General features: G+C 34.3%; 1 protein-coding gene across 1 annotated transcript; it reads left to right on the forward strand.

Annotated features, from left to right (window-relative positions):
- LOC105164344 (FAD-dependent urate hydroxylase-like) lies at positions 10898-15546 on the forward strand. The gene is made up of 6 exons (XM_011082971.2): positions 10898-11342; positions 11455-11601; positions 13214-13279; positions 13359-13521; positions 13740-13968; positions 14476-15546. The coding sequence occupies exons 1-6, from the start codon at positions 11164-11166 to the stop codon at positions 14994-14996; spliced, it is 1305 nt and encodes a 434-aa protein (XP_011081273.1). The 5' UTR covers positions 10898-11163; the 3' UTR covers positions 14997-15546.

Consider the following 20407-nt stretch of genomic DNA (forward strand, 5'->3'; position numbering starts at 1 on the left):
AATTAATATTAATTTTAAAAAATTGAATAAATAAGTTATTTTATCATAATGGATATTTTTTATTTAACAAAAATGGCACATCGATATCATTAATTGTTATATATGAATGTGGATGAACTTTTTTTTTTATATTAATATAAAAGAAAAAGCTACCAAACGATAGTTATGAAAAATTGTGATGAATGAAAAAGTTAAAAATAATTATTTAATTTTAAAAAATTAACATACCAATAAATTAAAGACGCCAATAGGGTGCTTCTTCAATTATATATAGTAGTAAGTGTGGCACATTCTATGTATGTGCATAATTTTTGTAAATGGATTAAAATAAATTATTTATATAAAATGTTATTAATTTTTGTAATTTAAAAAAGTACCTAAGAATATATATTAAGATAATAAATTAATATAAATATTTTTATTTATAAAAAACTTACAACAAAAATAATAAATAATATAGAAAAACTAAAAAAAATGTATGAAAGAAAAGAACGTATGAAAGAATATAACCATCCAGAGGTAGTTATAAAAGAAATAATTAATTAATTAATTTAAAATTTTAAAAATAAATAACATACAAAATTAAATGAGATACAAAAAGAGTGCTCTCACTTAATATATAGTATGAATACTAGTACTTGTATACACGACACCTTCATATGTGTGTATAATTAATGAAACTAATTAATATTTAAAAATTATATTAATTAAATAAAAGTATGAAAAATATATAAATAGGAAGTTGAGAAGAAAAAAAAATAAAAATTGACAAATTACAAAAAGATAAAATACCATTCTTACTGTTTATATTATTACTAAATGTCATAAAGTATATAAAATTAAATGAACACATTATCGCTTTAAATATAACTCACATTTGTGTTAATTACGGAAGATTTATTACTATAAATTAAATAATATAATTAGACAAAGAATATAGTGAGACACGTAATAAATTAAACAATATAGTGAGATACATACAAATTGTTACCGACATAATTATAATACTACACATAGAAATAATGTCGAAATAAGTCATATTTTAATAAAATAATTTATTTGCATTTGTATCTTATTTAGGCAAACGTATATTTGTTATGCTAATTATCCATTTCTATAAAGAATTAAGGAGAATTTGTAAGATAAAATGTTACATATTAAATGTTGCACCTTTTGATATGTTTATCCGGAGATGGGCTGAACAAATTTGAATAGGAAAATAAATAAGTATTAATGAAAGTGGGTGAAGCCGCGGAGGATTAAAGAAATCAAAATTATCACCGTATTTCAGGTCCACAATTTTGCATCCCGCGGCTGCGCTGTTTGCTGTTTATCATTATTTATCCATCCTCTCTCTCTCTCTCTCTCTCTCTCTCTCTTCTCTAAATTCATTTTTTTCTCGTCACTTACCAATAAATTTCTTATAAATTTATTTGCTGTAATTACAAGTAAATTATTTATAGTATAAAAAATTATATTTAATATTTCTGACGTTTGTTTTCATTTAATAAATGAATTCTTCGTTACTCAAAATTCACCAAATGTGTTTATATTATAAATTTAATGAAAATCAATATCTATTCGCCCCAATTGACTTATGACTAATTTATTATAAGTCAAATAAATCTTTTATAACTAAATTATCATTGTAAAGGTGATGATATACCTCTTCACATGCATTAGAGAAAACATGTACAAGAATAGTTTTGTAAAAAAATTATTTGACTTGCAATAATTAGTAATAAGTTAATCCAAAGTAAATATGGATTTTCATTCGGTGAATTTTGACTAACTGATGAATCTATTTATTAGATGAAGAATAATGTCAGGAGTACTAAATGTAATATTCTAAACCATAAAAAATTTATGTGTATTTACATCAAATCTCTGAAAATGACTATGTATAGTTATCCGAATAAACAACCACAAAGTGATAAACTGAAGTCTCGCTTCAAACTTAGATCCTCAACATCCTTGTTGTTTGTGACAAGGAGTTCTCTTTGGGCAATTGCAACAACTTCGTGTACTTGCATAGCATGGCTTTCAAGAATTCGCTTGTCCTGTTGAACCCAAAGCACCCAGCATAATCCAAGGAAAAGAGCAAACTCTCGAGGTTTCAGTCCACGGTGCACACTTCTAAACCATGCCTCCACCCTGGCCAGCCCATTCGAGATTGTAAGCTAAGGAAGGTTGGACAATGCCCACACTAAGCATGCAAATGGGCATGAAAAAAGAATGTGCATGATGCCCCCTCCATTTCCTCAGAGCAACATGGGCATCCTTCCCTGACTGACAAGCCCCTACGGCATAAATTAGAGAGTGTCAAGGGCATTCTTCCAACAACTCCATGGAAAAAGCAGCACCATTGGTCTGGGCCTTTCTTGTTACAGAAATATCAAGTCGCTTCAAATTTTACACTCAGAAGCTGGTTTTTTTACCATACTTAAAGCCAAGTCAAAAGCACTTCGAACTGTAGAACGCCCCTTGCGCTTATAATGCCACATGATCTCGTCCAGAACTTCGCCCTCCTGCGGTGGAATTGAGAGATACACTTAGAGTCAGCTTGCTCAAATTTCACTCGGAACAATGTTGGATTTATTAATCCAATACTGTTGGATCCTTAATCCAACGTTGTGCTTATACGTAAAATAATTATGTATTAAGAAATTTTGTAGTTTTAGCCCAATAAAGTGATCAAATAAGGGTTCAGTAATTTGGGTGTTAATGTATCTGATAAGATGTGAGTCTTTAATGTTTAGAGACTAATGGCAATTTCAGTTTTAGTGATGTGCTGAAATAGAAATACCTATTATATATGTATGTGTGTGTGTTATGGTCCCCGGATCATACAGTACTTCATTATATCTTCTGATATCCCATTATTATAGAGATATTAGAGAGAAAAGAAACTAAAAGAAACTTTGTGAAACCGTGTTGATCTCGAAAACTGCTGACACGATTCCATTGAGATTCCTATAGCTATGGATTAAGGTACGCTTCCTTATTTATCCTTATCATATTTCTTCATGATTTAGTGTGATTGATTTTAGGATTGATAGTGATCGTTGTTTGACTATGAAGTATTTAAAATATAACAAGTGGTATCAGAGCCAAACATGTTAAATTATTGAGGAAATATGTTCTTTTTAGGGTTTATAAAAAACTTTGTATGCAATAATATATATATATATATATGCATATATGAATTGTTTGTTATAGATTCAACAGCGTGGAGGAAGCCGCCTAGCAGACGACCGGAGTGGTCGAATGCGCGCTGTCGACGACGGACGTGACAACCATAGCGCCACCGGTAATCCCTTTTTAAAAATCTTTCTCATTTTTTTTCTTCTTCTTCATGTGTTGCTCTAAGGGAAAAAAAAGAAAAAGGAGGGGTGAAGGGCGGAGACCGTCGACGACGAGTTAGCTGGCGGTTGTAGACGTGGGTGCATGGTGGGGGGGGGGTCAGTTTTTTCTTCCCCCCTTTGTGAAATCACAGAGGAAGAAAACTGCCTCTGCTTCCTTTATTTTGGGCCAGGCTTTTCAGCTTGGTCCTGACCATTAAATATATACATATATGGGCCTATGCACAAGTAGACATGGGTTTTTGACCCATGCATAGTGGACGAGGTCACATAGATCCGACTTTGGGTCAAACCCAAATCCAGTCGTGTAAATCCGGTCTGGTGGTCGATGGTTGACCTTTGAATGTTGACTGATCAATAGTCAATACTTGACCATATCAATTTTTTTTTGGAAGCAGATTTTCAGTACAATTGTTAAATTCAAATGTTAGAATGGTTATGTATATGTTTTAATGTGAATTACTTGAAACAACATGTCACCAAAGTGACCTCTCTAAAATATAAAAGGAAGTGTGTATGTAAATTTTGTTAATGTTGATTGGCCCAAAGAAAAGTCCATATTTAATGGGATTTATGTACATGTATGGTGGTAGTCACGTAATGATTATTCAATTTTGCATGTGAATAGTAAATCGGCCCAAAGGAAGGTTTGTTGTTCAACATGTTGTTATCATTAGTGTTTAATCACTACAATAAGATATTACTCACAAGTCAATATTTTGTCTAAAGATAGAATATTGATGAAGTGCTCGATATCTTGAAGGTTGTTGTACCATTATTTAGAATTTATAATTGTGACTTTATATTTTGTTTTAAAAACTTATGTGAGATTGCTTTTATTATTGTACCTTGTTCTCTATTCAGTAATAGTTCCTGCTAATATTACCGCCGACATCAACTCCATCCTGATGCTAAGTGGCTAGGTTTGTTATGAGATTAATTTAATTTTCGTGCCTAGACACACATGGTGGATAGATTCTGGCGCATCCACTCACATCAGTGTGTCTATGCAGGGTTGCCTGAGCTGCCGTAAGCCAAATGATGTTGAAAGATACATCTATGTGGGTGATGGTAAGGCAGTTCAAGTTGAGGTAATAGGAAAAATTTAGATTATTGTTGAAAATGGAATATTTCTTGGATCTTAATGACACATTTGTCCTATATTTTTTTAGATGAAATTGTGATTTCTGTTTCTAATTTGGACAAATTTGGTTATTCTTGTTCATGTGGAGGTGGAAACTTTAGCTTATTTCTTGATTCAAAATTGGTTTTGTTCAGGTTCTTTATCTGCTTAGGATAACCTTAATTCCCTAGATACAATTGCCTCTTTTAATGAATCAATGCATTTGAGTACTCGAGGTGTAAAGAGAAAATTAACCAATGAGAATTCTGCATCGTTATGGACAAGAGATCAGGTCACATCTCCAAACGGAGAGTTGAGAGACTTATGTCATATGGAATTCTTGAACTTCTTGATTTTATAGATTTTGATGCATGTATTAACTATATTAAGAGGAAACAAACCGATATGAGGAGATATGAAACCAACAAGCTATGGACGATTTGGAACTTATATATATGGGTATTTGTGGACTATTTCTGAGTGTTGCTTGGAATGGTCAACAATACTTTATAACGTCCGTAGATGATTTTTTTCAGATATGGCTACATTTATCTCATTCATGAGAAATCATAGTGTTTGGATGTGTTCAAAAGTTTTAAGGCTGAAGTTGAAAACCAACTCGGCAAAAGAATTAAAAGTGTAGATCTGATCGTGGTGGTGAATGCTATGGTAGATATGACGGTTCATAAGCAACATTTAGGACCATTTGTTAAGTTCCTAAAGGAATGTGCCACAGTACACCATGCCGGGTTTGGACAAACAAGAAGCCTAGTTTAAAGCATTTGTACATATGGGGATGTCCAACTGAGACACGACCTTATAAGCATAATGAAAAGAAATTGGACTCAAGAACTGTTAGTTGCTATTTAGTTGGATACTCTGAAAGATCCAGGGGGTACAAGTTTTACAGTCCCACAACTAAGTTGATTTTTGAGTTAGGAAATACTAGGTTCTTTGAGGATGTTGAGTTTGAGGAGGGAGATAAAGTTAAAGACATAATCTTTGAAGAGGAATATGTGGATATTCCCACGGTACAATTGATATTCTTCAGGATTTCGTTCCTAATAGTATTAATGGTACGATAGATCAAGACATTGTCATAGAACCTCCCATTCACGAAACAATTACAGAAGAACAAACTTCAACATCTCCAGAACCTTTCCATTAAGAAGATCCACTAGAGAGAAGAGAAGTGCATTGCCAGATGATTACATTGTATTTCTCCAAGAACATGAAGTTGACATTGGAATGATGGAAGATGATCCTATAAACTTTCGTCAAGCAATTGAATGTTCTAACCCTCAAAAGTGGATTGATGCCATGAATGATGAGATTAAGTCCATGAAAGACAATGGCATTTGGGAACTTATCCAATTGCCAGAAAGTGCGAAGCCTATAGGTCGCAAATTGATATTTAAAACCTAAATTGATTTGAAAGGCAGAGGTATAAAAACATCTTGTTACAAAAGGCTATACACAGGAAGGCATCAATTATAAAGAGACTTTCTCTCCAGTTTCTTCGAAAGAATCTTTAAAGATTATAATGAAATTAATAGCATATTTCAATCTTGAGTTATATCAAATGGATGTAAAGACAACGTTGCTCAACAGTGACATTGATGAGACAATTTATATGATGCAACAAGAAAACTTTGTATTAGGAGATCCAAAGAATATGGTTTGCACACTTAAGAAATCAATCTATGGACTTAAGCAAGCATCTCGACAATAGTATTTTCAAGTTTCATTAGGTGATCATCTCGTTTAGTTTTGAGGTGAATTTGGTTGATGATTGTGTGTATTATAAATTCTATGGAAGTAAACAATTGTTTCAGGTTTTGTATGTGGATGACATCTTGTTTGCAAGCAATAATATAGGGTTGTTACAAAAAATCAAGAGATTTATAGCTAAGAACTTCGAGATTAAAGACCTTGGTGAAGCCTCTTATGTGTTCGCTGTAGATATACATCGCGATCGTTATCGGGGTATCCTCGAATTATTACAAAAGAACTATATCGAAGAGGTTCTGAAAAGATATGGCATGCAAGATTGCAAACTAGGTGATACTCTTGTGACTTATAAGGGAGACAAGTTCAATCTCAAACAGTGCCGTAAGAATAATTTTTAGGAAAAAGAGATGCAGAAGATTTTCTTCAGTAGTGGGGAGGCTTATGTATGCCTAGGTTTCTACGCGTTCGGATATTACGTACATCACTGGGATGTTTGGCAAATATTTGAGCTATCCAGGGTTGGACCATTTGAAATCAGCCAAAAGAGTCTTAAGGTACCTACAGAGAACAAAAGACTACATGCTCACATATCGGGTGACAAATCAACTTGAGATCATTAGGTATACTGACTCTGCTGGATGACAAGATAGCTTGAATTTACATCAGGCTATATCTATATGTTTGCTGGGGGAGCCATTTATTAGAAGAGTGCTAAACAGTCTCTTATAGTTTCTTCCACTATGGCAACAGAATTTGTAGCATGCTATGAAACGTCTAATCACAGAATATGACCATAGAATTTTGTCACGGGGCTATGCATAGTGGATACTATTCATAGACCACTTAAGTTATTTTGTGACAATAAGCCTGTAGTGCTATTCTCCAACACAACAATAGCTCGACGAAATCGAAGCATATAGACATCAAGTTCCTAGTTGTGAAAGAAAGAATATAGAGTGGAAAGTTGTCTATAGAGCATATTGGCACAAACTCCATGATTGCGGATCCGCTTACTATTTGCACACTGCTCGTATAGGTCTCATATCACTTTAAGATGCTTAAGTTCTTTAGGATATACAGTTTATGTGGGAATTTGTAATTTTAAATGCTCATGTTAAAGACATTTTTAGTCGTTCAATTTATAGTTTTTAAAGGTCATTTTTTGCAGAAATGAGCCTTGTAGTTTTTATTTTTACACTCTAATTCTATTATGAACCGATCTCACTAAAGTATAAGGATGACCAATTAGGAAATAGACGTGTTACAGATCACATTGTACGAAATTTCCATGCTAGACATCCATATCATGATCCATGTCATTCAATTGTATCAATGTTGTGTCCATCGACGGGTCGAGTTATGATAGATATAACAAAGGCCGCCTTGATCCTCATTTGATATGATCGATAGACTGGATTGATTTATAAATATATTAAGGAATGACATCAAAGCCGAGCTCAAAATAATGCATGATATAAGGTTTGTACATATAGCCCATGTGTGAGATTGTTGGATCCTTACTCCAATGTTGGGTCTATATATAAATAATTATGTATTATAGACTGTCATTGTTTCGGCCTAATAAAGTGATCAAATAAAATTTCAGTAATTTGGGTTTTAATGTATCTGATAGGATGTGGGTCTTTAATGTGTAGATGCTAATGGTAAATTGAAATACCTATTAATATATACATATATATATATATATGTGTGTGTGTGTCATGGTCCCTAGATCACACGGTACTTCATTATATCTTCTGACATCCCATTATCATAGAGATATTAGAGAGAAAAGAAACTAAAAAAAACTCTGTGAAACCGTGTTGATGTGGAAGACTATTGACACGATTCCATTGAGATCCCTATGACTATGGATTCAAGTATGCTTCTGTATTTATGTTTATTGTATTTCATGATGATTTAGCGTGATCGATTTTAGGATTAATAGTGATTGTTGTTTCATTATGAAGTATTTAAAATCTAACAATCAAATCTTCCCTCCAACTGCAATCACGTGAAATGAGTTTGACAACTTTAGCTTGATCTAGGAGATTCTTCAGGTGAGAGATAAGCTGGAAGGTCTGTGGTTGGTAGCCAAGGATGGCAAACTATCAGCACTGACTGGCCATCCCAAATTCTCCATCGAGCTCCCTCAACCAATACGTCTCTTGTATGAAACAGTGAGCTCTATGTGAATGATAATGCATGGCCAGAATGGTTAGCAAAGAAATTGGAGCTCGGGAAGTATCGCTATCGAAACACTTGATGCAATAAAGAGACTAGTTGAGTGGTCACTCTCTTATTTTGCTAGCAACGAACAATTGTACTCCTTAAGCTAGTGGAACGCTAAGCCCCTGAATCCTTGCCAACGCATAACTTGCCTTAGCTAACCCAACGTATCTTGGCCTCACTTTCCCCATGCCAGAAAACATTTGCCAAGATACCTTTAATCTCGGAGAGAGTTGAGTCAGACACCTTGAAGTAACTCATTATATAAATCAGGAGTGCTTGAAGAACTATTTTAATCAGAACCTCTCGGCCCACTTGTGAGAGTCTCTTTGCCTCCCAGCCATTGATCTTCTTCCAAATGCTTTCCTTTATCCTTGAAAAAACCTCCCTCTTCAATAGATCGACTGTTGTAGGGAGGCCCAAATACCTATGATGTTTTGCCATAATCTCCATTTCGAGGATACTTGCCAACTCTATGCGAACCTCCAGTTCCACATTCTAATATAAGTACATAATGGTGTCTCAAGTCAAATGATTAATCTTACATTATCATGTTAGGAAATTCTTATTTAGATGTTATTACTCCAATAAAGAATTTTCTATTGAGTCGTTTATTAGACTTATTTCCATCAACCACCATCACACATATATACTCGTATCTCTACATCAATGTCTATGAAACAAGACAATTTCTTACGAGCATCTGTTGTGTGATAAAGTATCCATGATATTCTCATTTCAATGATCCTTGCTAGGAATGTTCAAGGCTAAGGGTTTGGACGCATATTTCATGATCACTATCATAAGTGTGAGCGTGACCATGCTCAATAGCCATATATGTATTATATCCTAGGGACTTCATTCTATTATTGTAGATTTAAATAAACATGGAATTGAATGAAAATACTGACCATGCTAGAGCATACACAATAGCCGTGTATGTATGTCTTGAGGACTTCATTCTATTACTGCATTTTAAAATAAACATAGAATTGAATGAAAATGTTGAAGTTTATGTTTATCTGAAATAAATAAAATCGTTATGCAATAGTGTACTACAATATGCAACCTAGCATCCTAAGGCCCAATTAGCGCACCGGGCACTATCCTAATAATTTTTTGATTAATTCTTAATACTTTATGATTGGATTGTACGATTTTATGTGTCAATTAGATTGTATGATTTCACGTGCATTCTAAATCAATAACATGATCCATAAATGTGTAGTGGGTCGTACATATCCTTATGTCAATGGCATAAAGTGGTTCAGGGGACAATACTTGTTATACTATTAAAAGTTGTTGTAGGACTACTTGTACTAGATTGATGTATTTTTCACTAAGTACGAAGATCTTGTAAGATACCTTGATACGTAGGCAACTTTCACCAGGTTCCGGACCTAGCATTTCGAAGGTCCAATATCCATTCCAGAGGTCTCAGCTTTCGTTCTGCCAAAGTGTCGTAACTAAAGGTCTCTTCCATTCTTATGAAAGGTCACCAAAGTGGTATATGGTAATATCTCCACATCAGATATACTCAAACATTTTCTCACAAATGATTTTTATTTTTCAATTAACAAAAAGATACAAAATGGTTCCAATTATTATCTTGGTAGTCCAAGATTACGATGGCTATTTTTTTTTTTATATAGTACTGAAATAAGAGAAATAACCCACTTATCTCCAAACCAACTTTTGATTATAATTCATAGAACAATATAACATTAATAGAACCCAGTTGAAAGTCTTACGATAGCTTATCAATACGTTATTAGTTAGTACTATTGCATACTAAAGCAAGGGAAGATTTATATTTTTAGAAAATATAACAAAATCAAAATTATAAATTTAAAAGTATTATTTATTAATAAGAAATTTTATTAGATACATAAATAAATTTATAGTATATCAATAATTGAATATCCAAAAAAGTTTGGATAAAAAAATATAATATTATTTAAATAAAAATAAAACTAAAAATAATTTCTTTCTTAACAAAAAAAAACATAAGTTTAATTAAAATAATTCAAAGGTATAAACTAGAAATCTAATTTACTATTTTAAACTTAATCTAAAAAAATTTGATAAGTTTTTAAATTCAATGATTGCAAAAATCTAAAATAGATTTCAAATCATCTATGTGTTATGTTTTCTAATTGATTTTTTTTTATAATACATTAATTCAAGCAATACATCAAGATTACTAATATTAATATACAAATCACGTCAATTCAAAAAATAACTAAAGACAAACAAATTACAATAAGTCATATAAAATAGAATAAATACGCACACATTCAATGAAACTCGAATTTATGATCCAAACGTGTTCATGAATTTTCAATTTTAACCTTGCCCACGAATCTAAACTATAAAAAGCAAAACAAAAATTCTTTTATGGGTCCAAATGAAAATTAATGATATGTGCAACGTATTTGTTTTTCATTGGATACAGATTAATTCTTGTATCTAGAGTACACAAGGAACAATCTTGTGCAAAAAAAGGTCACAGAACCTGGATGTGGATACAAGTTCTCTGCGCTTCATCGTCAGCGAATCGGTTTGTGGTGTGGGAAGAAGCCAACATGGTTAAATCTCTGCCACTCGTCCCCCCGACCCACTCCCGTCGCGTTCTAGTATCAAGCGATACCGCAGCAGACAAACACACAATAGTGGGGTAGTGGTAGTAATCGTTGTTGGCGTCTCAGGCATCCATTCATGGCGAGTTTCGTAATGCCTCAGAAGGCGCTACTGACGCTTCCTACACTCCCAACCAAACTCAGATTGCAACCCATTTGTGCGTCAAAGGTGAATGCTAGACCTGATGTTAGAAAGGAAGATATAGTCATCGTTGGAGCTGGAATTGCTGGCCTAACTACTGCAGTTGCGCTTCAGAGGTTTGTCATATATATATGTATATATGTATGTATGTATGCCGCCGATGGGATATTGGAATTGGAAGCTTGTTTTTCGTTTGGTTTCAATTCTTTGGTTTTGCTTTTACAACAGGGTTGGGATTGGGTCAGTGGTACTTGAGCAGGCTGATTCACTGAGAACTGGGGGAACTTCGCTTACATTTTTCAAAAACGGATGGAAAGTGTTGGATGCTATCGGAGTGGGAAGTGAACTGAGAACCCAATTCCTCGAACTTCAAGGGTACGTTTATTGTTCTTGCTTGTGTATAAGAAATGGTTAATGGACTACTTGCCTTACATATATAGCAACAACATTAGATAAGATGAGAACAGAGTAACTTTCTAGGAATACAGCTCTTGGTGTGATCTTCTTGCATTAGGTTGTATTATGATTTTTTCGTCTTGTCGAGACAATCTTGGTAACATTGGTATAATTCTTTGAGAAATCAGTTTATTGAGTTGATTTTGACCGTCTATTGACATGCTACCTGAGTGATTACGTCCATGTGGTGCCTTTCTGCCTGATCATATTCAGCTATAGATAAAAGCACGGCAAAGAGGATAAAAATGAATAGAATTGCTTTTCATATCGTACTCATGATTGAAACTTTTAGAAAGTTGATAGCCCTGCTTGTAACAGTGCAAAATAGGAAGATAAGGAATGGGTCACATGTTAATGCTATTCCTGTCATTAAAAATTTGGAAGAAGATATGGTCCTGTCTGATATTGTTGACAACATGACAATGTTCTTAGTAGTGATATGTTATCAGGAGTGATAAACTATAGCACGAATTCACATATTGAAGGAAATACTTATGTGAGCATGATCAACCCCATAAAATTCTTTATGCTGATTATGGACGAAGCGAGAAATATTGGGCTCACAAGGTAGAGCTTATTCAAGCCTTCATATCTGAGGCATGTGGTCGCAGTTGTGATCACTGCTGAAGCACTTTATTTTATATCTGGGTGACTTTGATGTTCTAACAGCTCAAGTAAAGGTCAAGTCAATCTATATTTGGTTTTGGGCTGAAAGATTCCTAGATCCGGTCTCTCTGTTAGTGAATATAACATCATTTATGTGCTATACAGTCTAAATCTCGGTGCATGCGCTGCTTTCATTTTTCACATTCCTTAGTGTCTACTGTCTATTTAGTGACACCTGAAGAATGCATGCAAGTAAGACATCTTTTAAATAGAATGAGTTTTGATCTTTCATTGAATGTTTCTGAGGCGGACTCTACGAATTTAATAACCTTATTTTGGTTAAGGCAATTTGTATTCTAGTATTCACAGGACGGAATCATGTTTCAATGTAAGGATAACTACAATTTTGTACCCTTGTCTATACCAGTAATCAATTCAACCTCTTTCGTTAACCTGTCATCATATATAGTTCCTAATGTTCTCTTTTCAGGCAAAATGGTCCAGGCTGTTCGAACTCCCTTATTTTCTAACAGAATTTTCCAATAGGATGCAGTGCATTTCCATAGAATTTATCACAATTTTGGATCTTTAAATTTGAATTCAAGTTTTTAGCAAATATGCAACTCCATTAAAATAATTAACATAAAGTTACGACAACAACTCACATTGTTGAAAAATTGAAAGTATTTGGACTAAATCTGACAAGGGCAGAACACAGAGATTGAAATTCATTTAGTGGAAAAAAACAAGTACGTAAAAATATACAATTACACATAGCTCCTTTCAAATTGTCCACTGTTGGTAACTTCTCCTGATCTACTGTGGTATTATCAATTTTTATCATACAGTTTTATCTTTTGCCAAACATTTGTAACAGAATAAGAAATTGGCATCCTTGAACAATTTCATGCTACCAGCTGCGCAGGATATTGGTGAAATCAGAATATGGGAGAAAATTGTGTTCCTTCAAATTCAAGGATGAGGATGAAAGGTAACCCTTCTTGATATTCTGGCTAGCATGTTGAAGCTGAAAGTAGTATTTCTGGCATTTGACTGTATATTGGGAGCAGTCAAGAGGTGCGTGCTGTAGAAAGGAGAGTTCTATTGGAGACTCTTGCTAAACAGCTGCCCCCAGATGCAATTTCTTTCTGCTCCAAGCTGAAAAATATTGAAAGAAGTGAAAATGATGAGATCATGCTGAAACTGGAGGATGAATCTCAGATATTGGCTAAGGTAGCTTGATCTAAAATTTTGGTATGCAATAATATATAGTTCTTTCTTGCGTTTGACTAGTCCTAGAGCTAGGATTAACGGAGCAAACAATAATCCTTGCTCCTTTTCTGGCCTTAAAATGATATTTGACTCAATGGCCATTGCAACTCAAAAATATTGTTTTGAAGTTTATGAACAGTTCATGTTTGCTAAAATTGGTCAACTACAACTTGCATTAGATTGTTATTGCCTGTGATGGGATACGATCTCCAGTGGCCAAGTGGATGGGTTTTCGAGATCCCAAATATGTTGGGCATTGTGCTTTTCGTGGCCTTGGATTTTATCCTAATGGGCAACCGTTTGAGCCAAAAGTAACTTATGTCTATGGGAGAGGTGTGCGTGCTGCATATGTGCCAGTTTCTCCTACTAAGGTGTATTGGTTTGTCTGCTTCAACAGCCCATCTCCAGGTATGATTCAGTGCTTATCTCTATTCTTCAATAGATAGTCCTACAGAATGGTGTTATCTGCAAAAGTAGTGTTAAACAATACCGACATTCTTAAACTTATTTTGCCAATCAGCATACTAAAGAGAATAAGGCAAATGTTAGTAGTTGTTTGTAGTCAAAATATTAATAATTCCTTTATTTGGTCATAACCACTCAGGTCATGTGTCTACAAGTTGCAACCATCTTCTACGTACTCGTCACTTTAAAGTCATCCGATTTTATTAACCCATCTAGGTTTAGGTTGTCAATTCATGGTTGTGCGCATCAACTGGTCCTATGTGATGACAGTTCAGCAGCTGTTACCCTTGCAAAAGTTGATGTTGGGAAGCTGTTGTTTTCATAAAATGTTCAAGCTTTAATACTTCTTAAATTACATGTGTATGCATCCCACGATTACTTCACTGCTCCCACAGGAATATGAGAGACATTCCGGCAGATTGTTGACAGTTTTCAAATGTCTGATGCCAGGTCCGAAGATAACTGATGCATCCATTTTGAGGGAGGAAACTGAGAAATTGGTTATGGATTGGCCCAGAGAACTTTTAAATATCATTAAGTCTACAGCGGATAATACGATTATAAGAACCCCTCTGGTAGATCGATGGCTGTGGCCAGGAATCAATCCTCCAGCTTCAAGAGGAAACGTTGTTCTTGTTGGAGATGCATGGCACCCAATGACCCCAAATCTGGGGCAAGGTGCCTGTTGTGCGTTGGAAGATGCAGTGGTTTTGGCCAAAAAACTGGAACAGGCAATGAAGTTTGGAACCTCATCTGTTGAAGATGCATTTAGGTCTTATGAAAGTGAAAGGTGGCCCCGAATCTTTCCATTAACTGTACGTGCAAATCTTGTGGGTGCTTTGTTGCAGCTTGAGAATCCAGTGGTTTGTTCTTTACGGAACAATGTTATTTTACCTAAGTTTGTTAGGCTTGGGCCAATGTTGGAACACACAAATTTCGATTTTGAGCCTCTTCACCTTGATTCAGTATAGTTTGTCTGAACATGAAGTCAGAATTCCAACAGATGACAAGACCTATATCAGTCCCGAACACATTTGCCTACCATTGTAACAATACTAAAAACAAAGATAGCTGACAGAAATGAAATTTTGATTGTAATTTTGTATATATGATTTTATTGTCTAAGCATCTGCTGACCGAATGTGTTGCACAATCTAGCTGAAAACATGCATGCACATTCAAGTATTCATGAATATAGAGAGGGACATAAAGAGGTTTTATTTTCCAAGTAGCTACCAACATCAGAGCGCATAAAAGTTTTGTTTATAAATAGATTGATACTAAGACGAGAGAGGACACTGAACAATCAATCCGTAAGTGTTCAAAGGGGCGAAACTTGTGAATTTAAACTTAAAACAATCTTTGCACAGGCACACAAGCTAAGGCCTCTTCCAGCATTACAATAGATTGCGAATTCACTGGATTTGGATTCTGTATATGAAAATTCTCCATCTCCAATCTGGCAGGAAGTTTTATAACAGAAACATCTTGATTTTGACAGAAATCATCTAAGTCCTCACCCTGGAAGCAAGACGGTTTTCTATATCAACTGCCATATGAACAGATATAATGTAAAAGTTAAAAGCTAATAGAAGTTCACAGAATCATTCAACAAGCATATTCAGCAGCTTGATATTAAGCAGAATGGTGATATTCGACCCAGAGCATAAGAGAAAGAGAGGGAGGGAGAGTAGAAGATAACACTAAAGAGCTCAAATCACCTGTTAAGTTCATGACTACTTAATTACTAATCAATTAACTTCAAAATAATCTTGGAATAAGAGTTTTTTCACGTAGCTTAACAAATGAGTTTCTCCTTTAGCTAATGCTCCAGTCATGAGTTTATGACTTGCATGTTAGATTTAGTTCTCAGGCGGGCTACATTTCTAGCTAATCCATTTACTGTGTATGGAATTTGCCTAACGAGCATGGACATGTTGCTATTGAACAGTATGTGGTATCATTCTTTGCACTTGCATTTTAGCCCTAATGGAATACTCAGTTGAGGTAAAAGATAAATAAAATTAATAACCTGCACATTAACCATGAGAAAAATGATTTCATGTTCATGAATCCAGCGACCCACTCTATTCCTCCCTCTCCCCTCCCTTGCAAATTGAAAAAGAAAAAAAATGAAACATAAAACCCCTAGCTCTACATCAGGATCCAAGCAAAGACTCAAGTGAACAAGATAACATGACATATGTCTTAGCTCGCCTCTACCAGAAAAACCAATCCAAATTAGGAAACTAACAAGGCGTATATTTTAGGATTGAAACTTAGGCCCCTAAAAGCTAGATAATTGACTACCGAAAGACATTTGCCAACTACTTACAGATTCAGCACCATTTGTTACAGTTTGCAAGTTGAGTTTTGCGAGTGATGTCATAAAATAGGCAATATTTGCTTCATTTTGGATCATGTTATCTTTTGTTCGGCTAGGTTGTTGTTTTCAGTATTGGCATAATAATTCTTATTCAATGCACTGAACCCTATATGCATAAAGATTCTATTGATGGGAAGCACTAGGAAAGCCTAACTACATTGATGAATTAGCGAAAATGAAATTTTGCTATAATATATTTGCAGTTTGAATGGTGATTCAAATACATGTCCTATTATGCTGGCTATGAAAAAGGATTAATTCCAAAACCAAGTAAAACATAGCACAGGAAAAAACTCTGGAGAAACAAAGTGCATTACAATCCTATGGTCATCCCATCTTGAATGCTATATTTCCCACCCCACAGTCCATATCCCGACCATCCCCACAGCAAGGCTCAGAGCCAGTCCATTTCCCCATCCTTTTTTACATCTCTCTCAAATCCAAACTGACTGTTGATGAAATCATCTCCCTCCCTCGCTCCCAAGAACCACTTCCATGACTATCCACACAATTAGCACCTCCATCAAAACTGTACCTCTTATATACCCATCCCTGAAGGTGAAAATATAGCTATTTCCATCATCAATAATCAACATCAAAGTAATTATCCCCTACCTATCTGATGGAATTGTAAGTGGGATCAATCAAAATTCAAACAATAGACCATATAAACACAAGGATTACATAATCACTCTGCTGTGCACCAAATCCCAATATTTGCCGTCAAAGTACAAAGATTAATGCAAAATGCAATTATTCTCATGATCCCACTTAAATAACGAAAGTAATAAACAGGATGAACAGAAAGATTAAAAAAATTAACAAATTCGTAGGACTACATAAATCCCAAATCAAAGAAAATGTAAAAGAACATTTTGGGATGGGTTGTAACCTGGTGTAGAGAAAAACCACAAGATGGCAGCACATAGAACGAGTAAAAGAGGGATGACGTGAACGGCAGTCTCAGCAGATCTGAGGCGAATCTTCTCCTTCTTGGCCAGGTGGGATTCCGGGCTGAACGTGGGGAGCAGTTGTTCAGCGTCTGTTGCTGCTGTTGAAGATGGATGAGAAGAAAACTCGTCGGAGACTCGGGTCGAACTCCCCGAGCGATACATTGTCAATGGGGTTTACGAGTTACGACTCGTGAGTGGGTAGGAGAAACCTAAATCTTGAAAGATCAAACGAAAAGGAGAATTGAGATAGGTGGAGAAGAACGTTTCAAGGAACTATAAGGAGGTGGAGATCGTCAATCCCACAACTATTTGTTTATTGTGCAGAGAAATCTATACGATTACTTATTTACTCTTTTCAATGAGGGTAAATTCTACAATTATCCCCTCTATTATAATAAACTCGTGTCAAATCCCTTGATATTTGAAGAATTTAATTATATGGCATTATATTTTGGAAATTACAACTCTTTTTATTCGAAGTTTGACAATTACAAATATTTGGTTGTTGTTTGAAAAATTATAAATATTTTTTAAGTAAAAATAATTATATAATTTTTAAAAAATAAAGTGAACATTATTACTTTATTCTTAATGAAATTTTTATAAAAAATAAAAAAAATATAAAAAAACTTAAGAGTGGGTAAAATGAATATCTATAGGGAATATTAGTCCATAGAAATATTTTAGAAAGTTATAAATATATAATTATAATTTATAATACAAAACGATATTTTAGTCAATTCATCATAAAATTGAGTAAAAATCTAGTGGAGGTTAATGGAATGAACTCGTTTTAGACTAACGTTAAAATTAGGAGGGTCTAGCAACATCACAAAAGTCGAATGATTTTCATAAAAATTTTAAGATAATTGAAGGACTAACGTACAAAATAGTGATTAGCATTCTAATTCTTAATTGGGTAAAATATTATAGTGAATAAGATATGTAAAACTTGAGTACATGTGAGGCCATGATGAAATAATTGATGTACATTGTGGAAATGCTTGAATGCAAAGATGGGAGGTGAAACATAAGTGAAGAGTGCAGAAAAATAGGAGGTCCTGCATAGACCTCTATTTATAGAAGAATTTAAGACTTTAGTTATGGACAATCAAGATCTCCTAAGAATCCTATGAAGATGTTGTTGTCTTGAAATTGTGTTGGGCCTGCTGGACTGAGTGCACGGGGCACAACTTCTTGGTTTAATTTAGGTTGTATTTGTACTCGGTTTAAAAATATCTTATGAGGGCTTAATATATTACATAAACACAAATATATTTTGATGTGAGCAAACAATGCTCGAGCATAGTGGAATATTAGCATTCTGATGACCAAACCAGTAATGAATTGATAAGTAAAGAAAATAAAGTGTAGTAAAAAATGTGCAGTGTGTAATAGTTACAAAAATTTGTCCTTGAGATTGTTATCTAAAAGCAAGCAAAGAATGAGAAGTGACAAGGCAAAATCCTTATTTTTCAAGATTCTATTAGGACAGATCCACCCTGCTCTAGGGAAGATTTTCAACTTTTCAATGGAACAGTTAGTTATCAATTGGAAAGGAAACCAACTATGGGTCCCGACCTAACATAAGTTGGTAGCACCTTTTCAGTCTGCACGGCCTCCTGGGGTGTCGCTAACTCGGTCACACTTGGGCTTCAACAAGATCGGGTTATTCTTTTGGTATTTTATCAAGAGATCTGGGATGAGGTCATTTTCAAGGGACTAGTTCGCTCTGAGGGAAGTATTACAAGCCGCGGGCGTTAAAATGAGCAACAAAAGCGGCAAATAAAACATTAAACACGGTCATATCCCACTTCAATCGGATTATTCGTGCACTTGGATACCAACTTGATGCAAGTCAAACGGTAAATACCTCTTTTTGAGTAGCAGAGTGCTCTAGCTTCAAAAACTATCCTCTAACAATAGTTTCTTGTGTTGTCCACACAAGAGCAAACAATGCTCTCTGACAAGTTCACACAAAATACTAACGTGTATATCTTTGAGTTTTGTTAAAAACTCAAGAGAGTGGAACTATAAAGTAGAAAATATTCTAGATTTCTCAAAAAAGAAGTTTTAATCAATTTCAAGTTCATGAGAAGGATGAAAAGAGATACAATTCTTTGAAAGTAGAGAGATACGAGAGAGAAATAGAGTAAAATATATGTAATCACACTACGGCTCCAACACCTTCTATATATATATAGAGGGAATGGTGGCTTCAAGTGACGTGAACTCTTAGTCAGGAGGATACAAATTTCTAATCAAGAGCCTTTAATGCATTGTACAACCTTGTGATTCCTTGAAACTTGACCATGATTTGAATTAAATATACTTTAACTTTAAATTAGTAATTAATTAATCTAATTAATTAATTTCAATTTAAATCCTTATTTAATTTTTGGACCTAAGATTAATTAATCCCAAAATCCAAGTATTTAATTAATCGAATTAATTAACACTTTGATTTTTCTATCACATAGTACCTCATTTGAATAATTCAATTATTCAAATAATTAATTTAAACTCTTTTAAAATTAATCCTCGGTCTCTCTCTCTCTCTCTCTCTCTCTCTCTCTCTCTCTCGAAATTAGTTCGATAAGTAATTCCATTCAAAATTTATTCTCTAATTAATTTTTTAATATCATTAGTGTTTTGTGTGTGACCCTTATAAGTCCATCTTCAACTAAATTTGGGCCTGTATCTCATATAGTATTTAATTCGTCAACTAATTTGTTTTAGACATTCCACTAATCACTTAAATTAACTCAGAGTCTAAGAGTACTTGATACCATGGTAGTCATTTGACAATTGTTCATAGTATTATAGAATATATAAGACTCGAATGAACTCTTAACTTGGCCGATTGTGGGCGAGGAGGGATTCAAACCCCAATAACGTGGTTCGTAGCCACATGCTCCTTGAGGCATTTTCTCTACCCCTTCTTATCCTGAAAAAGTAGGGGGATCTTATGTTCTTGAACCGCATACCGTACAGATATGGTCCTTCTATCAAGATATTTTCCAAAATTCTAAATTATTTTTCA

The sequence above is a fragment of the Sesamum indicum genome, linkage group LG6 (assembly GCF_000512975.1).
Source record: "Sesamum indicum cultivar Zhongzhi No. 13 linkage group LG6, S_indicum_v1.0, whole genome shotgun sequence".
In the NCBI taxonomy this organism is placed as follows: domain Eukaryota; kingdom Viridiplantae; phylum Streptophyta; class Magnoliopsida; order Lamiales; family Pedaliaceae; genus Sesamum; species Sesamum indicum.